The 11,796-nt window shown below is 45.8% G+C and overlaps 1 protein-coding gene across 1 annotated transcript; it reads right to left on the reverse strand.

Moving 5' to 3' along the window:
• Positions 1–117: 117 nt before the first annotated feature.
• LOC120662130 (potassium transporter 7-like) lies at positions 118–5,985 on the reverse strand. The gene is made up of 9 exons (XM_039941238.1): positions 5,646–5,985; positions 4,712–4,955; positions 4,177–4,422; positions 4,037–4,090; positions 2,624–2,884; positions 2,477–2,529; positions 2,286–2,400; positions 1,942–2,196; positions 118–1,459 (listed from the first exon to the last, which is right to left on the reverse strand). Exons 1-9 carry the CDS (start codon positions 5,676–5,678, stop codon positions 351–353), a joined length of 2,370 nt encoding a protein of 789 aa, XP_039797172.1. The 5' UTR covers positions 5,679–5,985; the 3' UTR covers positions 118–350.
• Positions 5,986–11,796: the final 5,811 nt, after the last annotated feature.

Raw genomic sequence — 11,796 nt, forward strand, 5'->3', positions numbered from 1 at the left:
CTATGACATGTGGACCCGTGGCACTGATTGTAACAATTTGGCTAGCCGGATTTGTTCAGAGGCGCGTGAGACGGTCAGAGTGGTACCACCGTCTAAATGAGCGTCAAATTACAAATATTGGTCAAATCTGTAGCCAAGATAATGCTTATTTTTCCATGACCAGCACAATCCATATTTACAAGGGTACCGAAGCTGCAGAATTCAAACAATGGAATTACAAATATACAAGCACAGACAAAACTAAACATCAAATACTCATCTTGGGCAGGAGGCTGAGTTCAACGCAGCCACGTCACAAAATCCGCGCTGCTTTGAGGGGTCCCGCTGCGCAGCAGGTCAGGTCTCCTCTTCTACACGTAGTAGATCATGCCCACCTCGATGAGGCTGATGTGGGGGATGTGCAGCGTCACCGACGGGCCCCTGCAGTTCTTCCGGAGGAACGAGTAGGCGTAGTTGATGGCGAACGTCTTGAGGAAGTTGGAGTTCTTCCTCGCCTTGACGTACGAGTGGCCGATGATGTACGCCACGCCGGCCTCCTTGGCCTCCAGGAGGTCCGACAACTCGTCCCTCACCCGCGGGTCGATCCGCTCCTCCTCGTCGATCTGGAACCGCACCCTCCGCCGGCGGCTGACGTTGCCAGCGCTCTCCAGCTCATAGATTTCCTGAAGGCTCCGGAGCGTCTCCGACTTGCTGCTCCGGGTCAGGGAAGACGTGCCTGCCGCTGCCGCAGCGTCGTCGTCAGTGGAGTCCCTCACCACCAGCCCCGTCCCCGTCGTGTCGGTGGTGTGCACCACCGCCATCCTCCCCTCCGTCGACGACTCGTAGCTCCCCGACGAGGTCGACTCCTCGGCCTCCATCTGGATGAACCTGGCGATGCTCATCACCAGGTGGTTCTCGAAGTTCTCGTCGTCCTTCTGCACGTCCTTGTACCCGTACCTGACGATGCACCGGTACATGCGGTACTCCCGGGGCCCGATCCGCCCGATCAGGTACCGCTCGTCGATGGGCACGTACGGCACCGGCACCGACTTGACGCACACGAAGACCAGCACCTGGTGGAACGCCGGCAGGTTGGTGACGAAGTGCGAGAAGATGGCCGGGACGCCTGTCACCAGCTCGGTGTAGATGAGGCCGATCCCCGGCACGCGCATGATCCCCAGGCTCGGGCCGAGGTTCAGGATCCACTTCATCGAGACCTTGTTCTGGAGGTCGAACATGTACTTCCGCCGCGTGCCGTAGTGCCACACGTACATGATGGACATGAACACGAAGGCAAGCGCGATCGGAGCCCAGCCTCCCTGGAGAACCTTCATAACTGCTGCGGACAGGTAGGCGGCTTCAATTGCCCCGAAGAATACCAGGAATAACAGGGAGATCAGGACATTCTTCTGCCACACGAAGATGATGACCAGTGACATCAGACAGGTGGTCACGAACATCACAGCGATGCATGCGAGACCTGAGATCACACAGATGGAGGGAGCAAGGTTTAGTGATGGTTCATCCTGTATGAGGAATTCATGAAACATATATGATGGCAGAAGATCAATGTGTTCCTGAAAAAATTCAAAGATGCTAGAAAAAACTGCCTATCCATCTCCAAAGTTATGAGCACCACTTACAGCCTAAGAAAATTAGCAGCGTTGGTTTCAAAAGAAGCGAAAGGAAAATTAGCAGCTCATGTTCAAAAGGTGCCAAGTACAGTACTATCGCCTATTGGAAATTATAGATTTCTTGGATTGTTCAACTATGTGATAGCAATCCATGTTCAATTATATATGAGGTTGTGACATGGATTGCAAAGTTGTGAATGCCTAAAAATGCAGGTTCTGGACGAAATGAAGGGTATGCACGTGCTGTAAAATGGAAGTGCCATATAGCCCCCATGTGTTTGAAAGGATTATTCACCGGTTTCTGCACAACTGAAGGGGTCATACTTACCATAAGCATTTCCTATCACTGTGATGTCACGGAAGCCAACTGCCACAGCTAAACAGAGGACCATCAGAATCCAATTTATCTCAGGTATGTAAATCTGGCCATGAATCCACCGAGACGTATGCACAACCTTCACTCGCGGAAAGCATCCCAGAGCAAGGCACTGCTTAACAATAGAAAAGGTTGCAGATATAATAGCCTGGCTGCCCACAACTGCAGCAAGAGTTGCTATGACAAATCCAGGCCAAAACAAAGGCCCTGCAAGCATGATCAACATAATTCAACACTATTTTTTGGTAACATGTGAAGCAATAAGTCACAAAAATGTTTAGTGTTCTGAAGCTTACTTGGAATAGAAAGATAAAAACTGTTATAGACAGCTGGCATGTTTTTAGACAGAAACGCAGCCTGTCCCATATATTGCAGCACAAGACAGGGATATATGACACCAACAAAAGCCAGCTGCAAGCAGGACAAGAGCTGCATTATGCATAAATTCCATTTGGGCTTTGACAAACATATAAACCATTCTTCATACCCTGATAGATGCAGCAGTGAAGTGGCCAAGATCGGAAAACATAGCTTCAGTACCTGCATGTGTGATACCCATTCGTAAGATTACTATTAGTTAATTCTAAGAATAAGACAATAGATTCAGCCTGATAGCAGGTCTACTTGAGTTCACCTGTGATGGCAAGAAGTACTCCGCCGAGAGAAATCCAACCATCTCTTCCTGTTTTCTTAAAAAACTTTACAATGTAGTGTGGAGAAAGAGCAACAAATATTCTAGGATTCCAGCGGATGATGTTATATAGACCAATGATACCAATGCTCAAGAGCCAGAGCACAACAATCGGAGCAAATATGAATGCCACCCTATGAGTACCTCGGTGCTGCAGAGCAAAGAGACCAACAAGCACACCACATGCAATGAATACGATCCATCCTGTGTGCCAACAAGTTGATCAGGATGGCGATACATTCATCAAGAAAGAAAAGCACAAAAATATGTCTAGTTAAAAAAGGAAAGCATTGCATAATGCATATTGTTTATAATTAATAATGTTAATGCACAAAATCCCTGCGCACACAAATCAACATTTCTGCATTTATGTAGTTCTCTGTGATATGTGAGCACAAGCACACATACAAAAGATTGCCAATACTTGTGTCAAGATAAGTCGCACACTCACACTCATGCCCGGTCTGGTTGAAATATGAATAGTATATGATGCAAATTTAGAGATGCTTAGGTTCAAATTGATTCGAGGTCTTGCGGTCTTACCAGTTACCAGATCAAATCCAAGCTCTAAAAAAAAATCTCAAAAATATCAGATAGGTTTTCCAAATTTTCCATGTTCCAGTCCTACTTACCTGTTTTCTTGAACACATACCAACAAAATTATGAGAAGGGCGGGCCTGGTGCAGCGGTAGAGCCTACCGTCTGTAACCGGAAGGTCCCGGGTTCGAGCCCCAGCCTCTGCACATTTGTGTGGGTAAGGCTTGGGGCTTAAAAACAACCCTTCCCCAGACACCGCACATTGCGGGAAGCCTACGGCACTGGGTACGCCCTTTTTTATACCAACAAAATTATGAAGTTCTATTTCGAGTATATTTAAAGGCCCTTCAACTATTTTAATTGTAGGTTGAATTATAATTTGCCGAGATAGGTTTCATCTAAGTATTTTTCACAAATCATAGATGACAAACTGTTTACCATTCAAGTAAGTTAGAAAAATTATACAACTAGAACATCAAAATGAATTAGTTTTTTCAGCATATTATCACAACAAAGAAGGTAGTATCAATTCAATAAATAAAAGCTGTCTAGATCTATATTGCAAAACACGAGGCCATTAAATTACAGATTGAGTGCAACCCCTCAGCACATTACCTAAAATCTAGGAGATCAACTAAGAAAAACCGTTCATGTTGTTGAATTCCAAACTAATATACTAAACTTCAGCCAACTGGTGCTCTATAAGCTAGATGCAACACTTTCTCAAGACAATCTCGTGATTAGACTAAATTACTTTACAACAATGAGTTGCTAAAAGACAACAACAGACAGTAGAAAAAACATAGAACCAATGCATACCATTTGATAATCCACTTGTGGCAGGGTCTTGTAATCCAGAGATGGCTGACAAAACTACATTATGCACAACATTAGATGTCACAGGAGAGAAGAATGTACCAGATAACTAAATTAAAGAATCTAGGACATGAAATGCATACCAGATATAGTTGGTGTAAGTACACCATCACCTATCACCATGCATGCACTAAACAGAACAAAAAGAAGTAAACAGGTCCGCAGCTTCCTGTGCTTCTCTAGAAACCTTTTGAATGGAGAGGACACCGCAGTGCGATCAGTGCCTGGCTGATAATATGTTGACAGCTCTTCATCTGCCGCTTGCTGGTTTGGCAGCAAACTGAATTTTGCATGCCTGCAAAGAAGTGAGTACAAAGCAAATGGTCCACCTGTGCAACACATTAATTTTGGTCAGTAAAATGTCTATCGAAGAAAGAAACATGCTACTTAGCTAAACAAAGCAACTGCTAGACAGCCTTTTCGGTATAGCCATGCCATAAGTACCCTAATCGTAGAAGTTTTGCATGTACTAAGTTAGGCTAGCACTTTCTGGAAATTCAAGAAGCTAAACTAGCTTGAAATTCAGCATATGCATTTCAATCAGAAAATCAGTGACACAACTTGACAGTTCCAAAAGGCATCAATAATAACACAATATATTGCAATTAAGTTGCTTACCCTCCCCATTATCATCCGCACTCAATACAATTATGACGTACTTCAGCAGCGGAACCAGTGTAAAAGTCCAAAATATCAGAGAAAACAACCCAAAGATGGTTGTCTCGTCAATGTAGGCGTTCAGTCTTCCGGACAATGAGTTTCTATAGACGTACAAAGGCGACGTACTCAAGTCTCCATACACCACACCTAAGCTCTGGAACGCTAGCAGGGAGAGAGTTTTGCAGTAATTTTTCCACTGAGCCTGCAAAACAACAACCATAATAAGCATTCAAGTTGTCAGCAGGAAGCGTCAGTGGTGAGGAAGCAGCACCAATCGAGTACCCAAATGCAAGATAACGCAAATTCAGCAAAACTAATAATCAAATTTCCAGCGGCACCAGCCAAAACTGCTGATGCATTGCGGTGGTTGTTAACTGCATAATTGCAGCATAAAGTACAGAAAGTGACGTTCGCTCTAGGGAATTCATTTTTTTTAAAATGTCGAAATTAAAAATGTACACATGCCAATAATAATAATCTAAATACGATAACGATGCGTCAACGCTGCAAAAGGGTGAAAGTGAAAACTATTGGTTGGTAAAATGGTCAGGTCAGGTCAGGTCATGTTTTCACCGTGAGCATGTACAAGCATCGAGCAGCAGCCAAACGTTGACCCGATTCAATCACATGATACTACGGACGAATGAACCCAACCAGTCATCTAGCATTCGCCGGCAAATTTCTACCCCAGTCCTCCGCTCCATATCGCCGTATCAAAATCGAATAAAGGCGATTTCAACTTGGTTGGACGCTCTCTCGAAATCGAGCAAAATCAGAACGCGACCCGCACAGCAACTCGTCGCTTCCTGGATCGCGCGACGACCAAAATCGAACGAAATCCGAGCAACACCCCCAAACGGGTCCAGAGGAGATGGGTGGGTGGAGCCCTTACCTGCCGCGCGGCGCCGCCGATCTCCTCGTCCATTGGGCGCTCCCGCCACTGGAAGCGAGCGCGTAGAGGCAGCTAGATGGAGCAGCAGCGGAAGCTGGAACTGGAAGAAGCCAAGGCTAAGACGAAACCGCCCGCCGCTGGTGCTACGCCCATGTAGGCTCGTCGAGCGGGAGCGCCAGAGGAAACGGCGGCGGGATCAGGCGTACCTGAGAAGCTTCCCCTCGTCTAGTCTAGCTAGTTTTTATAGGCGAAGCCGTAGAGATGAGGGGAGGAGGAGGCCTCGCGGGGGTGAAGAGCTTGAAGCACACGTCGCCGTCTCGCGGACGCGTAAGAACAGCGTGCTGCCTGCCGGGGTGGCGGCGGCGGCGGGCGGGCGGGCGGGCGGGGCCCCTGGCCCGTGCCGGAAGTATACGGAGACAGCTACCTGCGCGTGGGCTGCCGGGATCGGTGGGCTCCGGGTGTCAGTGGGAGGAGCGATCGTGGCCGGCGGGCAGAAAGGACCCTGCCCAGTCGTGGCCCGGACGATGGGGCCCGTGCTTTCTTTTTTGAAGAAATGGGCCCGTGCTTTCCATCACGGCATTTTGACACGAGCACCGGCCATCTCGTGTGGCACAGGATGGTGTACAGACTTTTGTGGCCAATGACGTAGTCCTAGTTAGAACAATAGAGCAGCACGGCCATTCTCTTTTATAGGGATTACTCTTTTTTGTGTGTGTTGTTCAGGCACCGGCGACACAAAGGGAGCCTCCGTTTGGCAGGGGTTCTATTGAGGGGCACTAGAGAAGGATCCGGAATTGTTTTGGAGGAGCCACAAATTATGGCTCCTTCAAAGCAGCTCTGGCTTCTCTATTCTTCATTAAAAATGGTTCCTCGTACAAAATTTTTGGTAGAGCTCCTTCAAAATAGCCGGAGTCGGAGCTGGGTAATAGTCCTACCAAACAAGACAAAAGCATAGAGAGAGGTCTTGACATTCTCAAATCTTGATATTTTGGTACCTCTTTATTAATCTGTTTTACCTTGTAGAACTACCAAAACTATTAATTAGTAATTACTTCTACCAGCTGGTAAAAAAATCAGTAAAGAGGTATCAAAATATGGCTGGAATTGTCATGAATGAATCTAGGGGCCGGGTACACAATACAGTGTATGTAGCCTAGCACGCCCATAGTATATATGGTTTTTTAAGTGTTGTCAGATAACTATATCTTTTGTCACGGATCCAATGAGAATGAGCCATATGTAATGCTAGACAAGTGTATGGTGCGCTGTTTGATCTGATCATTAAGTGAACAACTGGATATAGTTGAAGAACGAACGCTGGTTGGGCCCATCTCTGCGCTAAAACAACTAGAATCATTAGCGACTTTTAAACTCCAATTCCATTTATTTATTTACTATATGTTGTTTGTACGGACTCTAATGCCTCCATCAGTGACTTCACTAAGTTAACCCCTAGTACCATGTGTTGCTTATCCTATGAGGCTCCACGGCTCTTGAGACTCATGACTAGCCATCACGTACGAGTTTGCTAGTTGATTTAAATTTCTATAGATAAACCTCGGAAATCCAGTACTACAATCGCGCACTACAGATCTTCCAAGCGTGCGATGTTACAGCTGGAAGCAGCTGCCTCTCTGCCTGCACGTCACCCACGTCCTGTCCTCCACGACTAGATTGGCCGCGCTAAACTTTGACCATCAATTAGTGGTATTAAATAAAAACAGTTTACAAAACTAATTCCACAATCCCTGCGCTACTTCGCAAGACGAATCTAATGAGGCTTTTGACCGCATAATTAGAGGATAGTTACTGTAGTATCACTGTAGCAAAACATGGATTAATCAGGCTCATTATATTCGTCACGCAAAGTTGCATCCATCTGTGAAAAAATTTGCAAATAAACTTCGTTTAATACTTCATGCATGTAAGATTATCTTCTAATGCTAAGTGTGCTAGGGTGAACGAGTGCCGGTCGCCGGCCTAGGGTGTTGTTGGTCTCTAGTCGCTCATCCTCTCCTGGTGGATGGGCCACCCCGCTGGCTGCTCCTTTCTAGTGCCTCTGTGGTAGGATCATCTAGCGGGCTCCTTGTGCTGTTGTGGCGCTTGTCGATCCCGTGGCGGCACTCTAGTGGTGCTCGGTGGTTTCTCAGCTCCTAGGAGGGAATGGGGTGGAGACGAAAGCTTAAGGTCTGCTTGCAGGGCTATGACGGTGACACCTTCTGGTGTTGTTTGCTTTCTTAAAAGCGTCATATCCAATGAGCTCTCCAGGTGAAAGACTTGACCGCCTTGGTCGAACGATGACGGCTTGTGACGTCGCTCCCTCCCTTAAGGCATTGTCTTGGAAGCTCTGCCGGCGGTCGTCACCTGCTCTCTCCAGAGAGTTTCCGCTTCTATGCCTAACTTCACTCTATTCGTCTGCATCGTCCGGGTTGCCTAGATCATTATTTGGTGGATGCTTTGCCGCCCCTCTCTTTGTCGGTGTATGCTTTGTCGTCATTCTGCTTTGGCAGATGCTTTGCCACCACCGTCATGTTGGTTGGTGTTCATTTCGGGCTGATGCTTTTGCCGCTTTGGTTGGTTAGTCACCTTGCCACCCTTGATGTTGTAGCCCTTTGCACCTTGGTGATGTTGTCTCTTTAGCAGGCTCAGTTGTGTTTGTGTCTAGATCTGTAGGTTCGTGTGAGTCACCTCCCCTATTGTTCTTGTTGTTTCTTTTCTGTTGTTGGGGTCGCCTGCCACTTGCTTAGTGGTACTCTATTTCCACCTTAATAGCGTTCGCTTATTAAATTTTTGTAATGGTCGTATTGCTTTTCTCTTAATGCAATAAATGATTAGGCACATTTGTAAAAAAAATAGATATCCACCTGATGCTTAGCTCATTATTAATACTCCTAAGTATATATCAAGCCATCGAGTGACGGTACACATGACGAAATCGTAGCTGTACAATATTAATTAATGGGTCATTATTGACTCGGTGCACATAGCTCAATCAGGTTCAGCGCAAATATATGTACGAGACCTGCGATATGATAAAGTATTAGTGGAGTAGACCGAAAAGAAAAAAAAGAAAAGAAAAAGGGATCACGCACGGCATGGAACCAAAATCTGAGGGCCCGGTGGATGTGGAACGGAATGGAACGGCAAAACGCGATCGTTTTTTTTGACATGCATGTCCGACAGCGACCCGGCGTCACCTTCAGTTAATTACTTGGAGGAGCCATCTGTCTGTCATGGATCAGAATCAGCTAGCTGCGGCCAGGGGCGGGCCTGGATTTGAAATTTGGGTATTCAATATTTTAAATGATGAAATTATTTTTTAGCCGCAGATGTGCACTGCACAATTCCTTTAGTTGCAAGCTGCTCGCGTCTCATCGCAAGCAGTAGTTGCCCTCCGTGCCACTAGAGTTTATTCCACCTGCCGGAAGCGGAAAGGACGCAGCCACGCGGGAAGAAAAAGTAGAATCGGGATGGATAGTGTAGAGACCTAGAGTCGGTACTCTAAACTCTAAACAGATTGAACAAATTAAATAAAACCCCCTCCAAATCTCCCCAACTCTCGGGCCTCGCTGGTTAGACTTAGAGGGAGGGGGCGGCCTGGCCAGCATTACTGTAGCCAATCATCGATTAATTACCGTCATTAGATTTGTCGTGAAAAATTGCACCCATTCGTGAAAAGATTTTGTAAATAAACTTCATTTAGTACTCCATGCATGCAAGATTCTTTTTGTAGCGCGAGTACCGCGAAGGAAACAAACAGGGTATGGTAGCACTGGTAGTTCGTTGCCTAAAATTCCTTCCATTTCATTTCGGGGCATGGTACTGCCGTTGCCGTTCATAATAAATATGATTGGCCGGACACGGAGAATCTCACCCGTCCGATGTAATCACCGTGTTCGGCAGGCTGGAGCTGGAGTGGTGTGAGAGAAAAACACTGTTCGGCAAGCTGGAGCTGGAGGCTGGAGCTGGAGGAATGTGAGAAAGAAATCCTGTAGAGCTGTTGGCTTGGTGACCAGCCGAACACGGTGAATTTGTATGTAGCACAAGAACAAGTACTACCACGAGAACGATTCTTAGAGATTCTCTAATTTTCATAGCTAAAAATACTGTTTGCAAATAACGTTCCTGCGTATCGTTTTTTATAGGGAAGGTCTAAAGGTCGGAGTGAGTGATGTGCCGGCAGGCTGCTGACAGCAGCTGATCGAACCCGGCCAGTCTATGCGCTGTGGGGGCGACAGACAGGTCGCGAAATCCGGCACGCGGATCGCGTGGCGGAACGTACTGCTCGATCCAGAACTCGTGCCGTGGCGGGCGTGATGCCAATGGTGATCTTAATATCCGCTACGTATATCCAATGCACGCATGCCAGTTGCCAGGGTTATTTTGGTGGTAGGTACGGTAGAGGCGAGCTAAGCTTTATAGTTTGACTGGCACAGCACCGTGCCCTGCGCAAGCTTGTCCAATGGTGATCGATCGATTCTCCATTTCCTTTCCCCCCGAGAGACGGCGAGTCTACGTATGTCCAATGATGTTTTCCGGACGTCGGACGACATGTGTCACGCTGCGCACGTACGGCGAGTCTACGCAGTCTACCCGGGCGCCACCATTCTTATTTTAGCGCCACGTATTTGTTAGCTGAATTATTCAGTTGACCACAAAAACCAAAAATAAAGAAGCCACCTTGACTGAGTTCGCATGCGTTCTTCATGAATAATTCACCATGCATCACCAGCCGCCGCATGCTTTCGATCTACCTAAAATTCCAAAACTTTACAAAATTTCCCGTCACATCGAATCTTTAAACGCATACATGAAGTATTAAATATAGCTAAACAAAATAACTAATTACATAGTTTGTCTATAATTTGCGAGACAAATCTTTTGAATCTAGTTAACTCTGGGACAATAATTATCAAATATAAACGAAAATATTTTATGCATCTAAACGAGGGCCTAAAAAGGAACATTTTACATCTCTACACAGAAAAAGCCTGTTCCGATCCGGCTGATATGATGGCACATGTGTAAAAGTTGACCCCTCAGTGCCCGCGTTTGGTAAAATGTCACATCAAAATTACACAAAAAGACGAATATTCGTATGGAGTACTAAATAAAATCTATTTGTAAAAAAAAATTAGGGATGGGTGTAACTTTTCGAGACGAATCTAATGACGGTAATTAATTGTTGATTTGCTACAGTGATACTACAGTAACCATTCTCTAATTACGTGGTCAGAGACCTCAATAGATTGGCCTCGCGAATTTATCAGGGGTCCTGCAGGTGATTTTGTAATTAGATTTTATTTGGCACTCTAAATTAGTGGCCAAATGAGTAAAAATTTTCGCGAAATTTTTTTCAGCCCAAACCAAACACGGCCAGTGTTTATCCACCCAAGGCAGAAGCTGTGAGCAGCTGCAGCAGCCATCGATCTGAACTCTGATTGGAAGACACGTACGGTTTGTGGATGTGAACAACGGATCGAGAGGCCGCAGCCCCTCTCCACGGCAACTCTGCGACAGCGACAACCAATTCGCCAATTCCAAAGGGCGGGCACGGACACAGAATTGATGCTACAAATGCAGGCTTTGTCCTAATTCTATCAGGCAAGGATCACGTGAGGGCGTCCCACGGAAAGTATGTCTCTGGAACATGGGCAACTTATGGGGTGACGAGTGATCATGTCTTTCGGTCCTTGGAAGGCTAAGGCAAAGGATTTTGGGTACAACATGTGGATTGTCTTTTTTTAAAAAAAAACTTTAGATATGATCACTGCAAAGAAAATGTCAAAAACATATCTAAGATCCTACTTAAAATTTGGTACTAAACTTATACTTTTGCTAAAATTTTAAATTTTATCTAAACTTTAGCTCACATCCATTAGCACTCGTATTTAGCATTTGGATCTAAATGGCCACTAGGTGCTAAAGAGAGCTTCCACCCACCAAACATTCACCAACACACGAAGCAATTGTAAACATCGACGTTGACACGGAGTGAAAAGCTGAAGGAGATATGTCCACGCCAGCACGATCATTCTATCTTATCGTATTTAATATTAATGCTATATCTTTCAGTAATTTTAGAAAACAAAACTTTTCCGGGATATATAAGACGGGAAACAAGAATGACTCCTTTTAATTCCGATTCCGA

The sequence above is a fragment of the Panicum virgatum genome, chromosome 2N (genome assembly GCF_016808335.1).
Source record: "Panicum virgatum strain AP13 chromosome 2N, P.virgatum_v5, whole genome shotgun sequence".
Classification (NCBI taxonomy): domain Eukaryota; kingdom Viridiplantae; phylum Streptophyta; class Magnoliopsida; order Poales; family Poaceae; genus Panicum; species Panicum virgatum.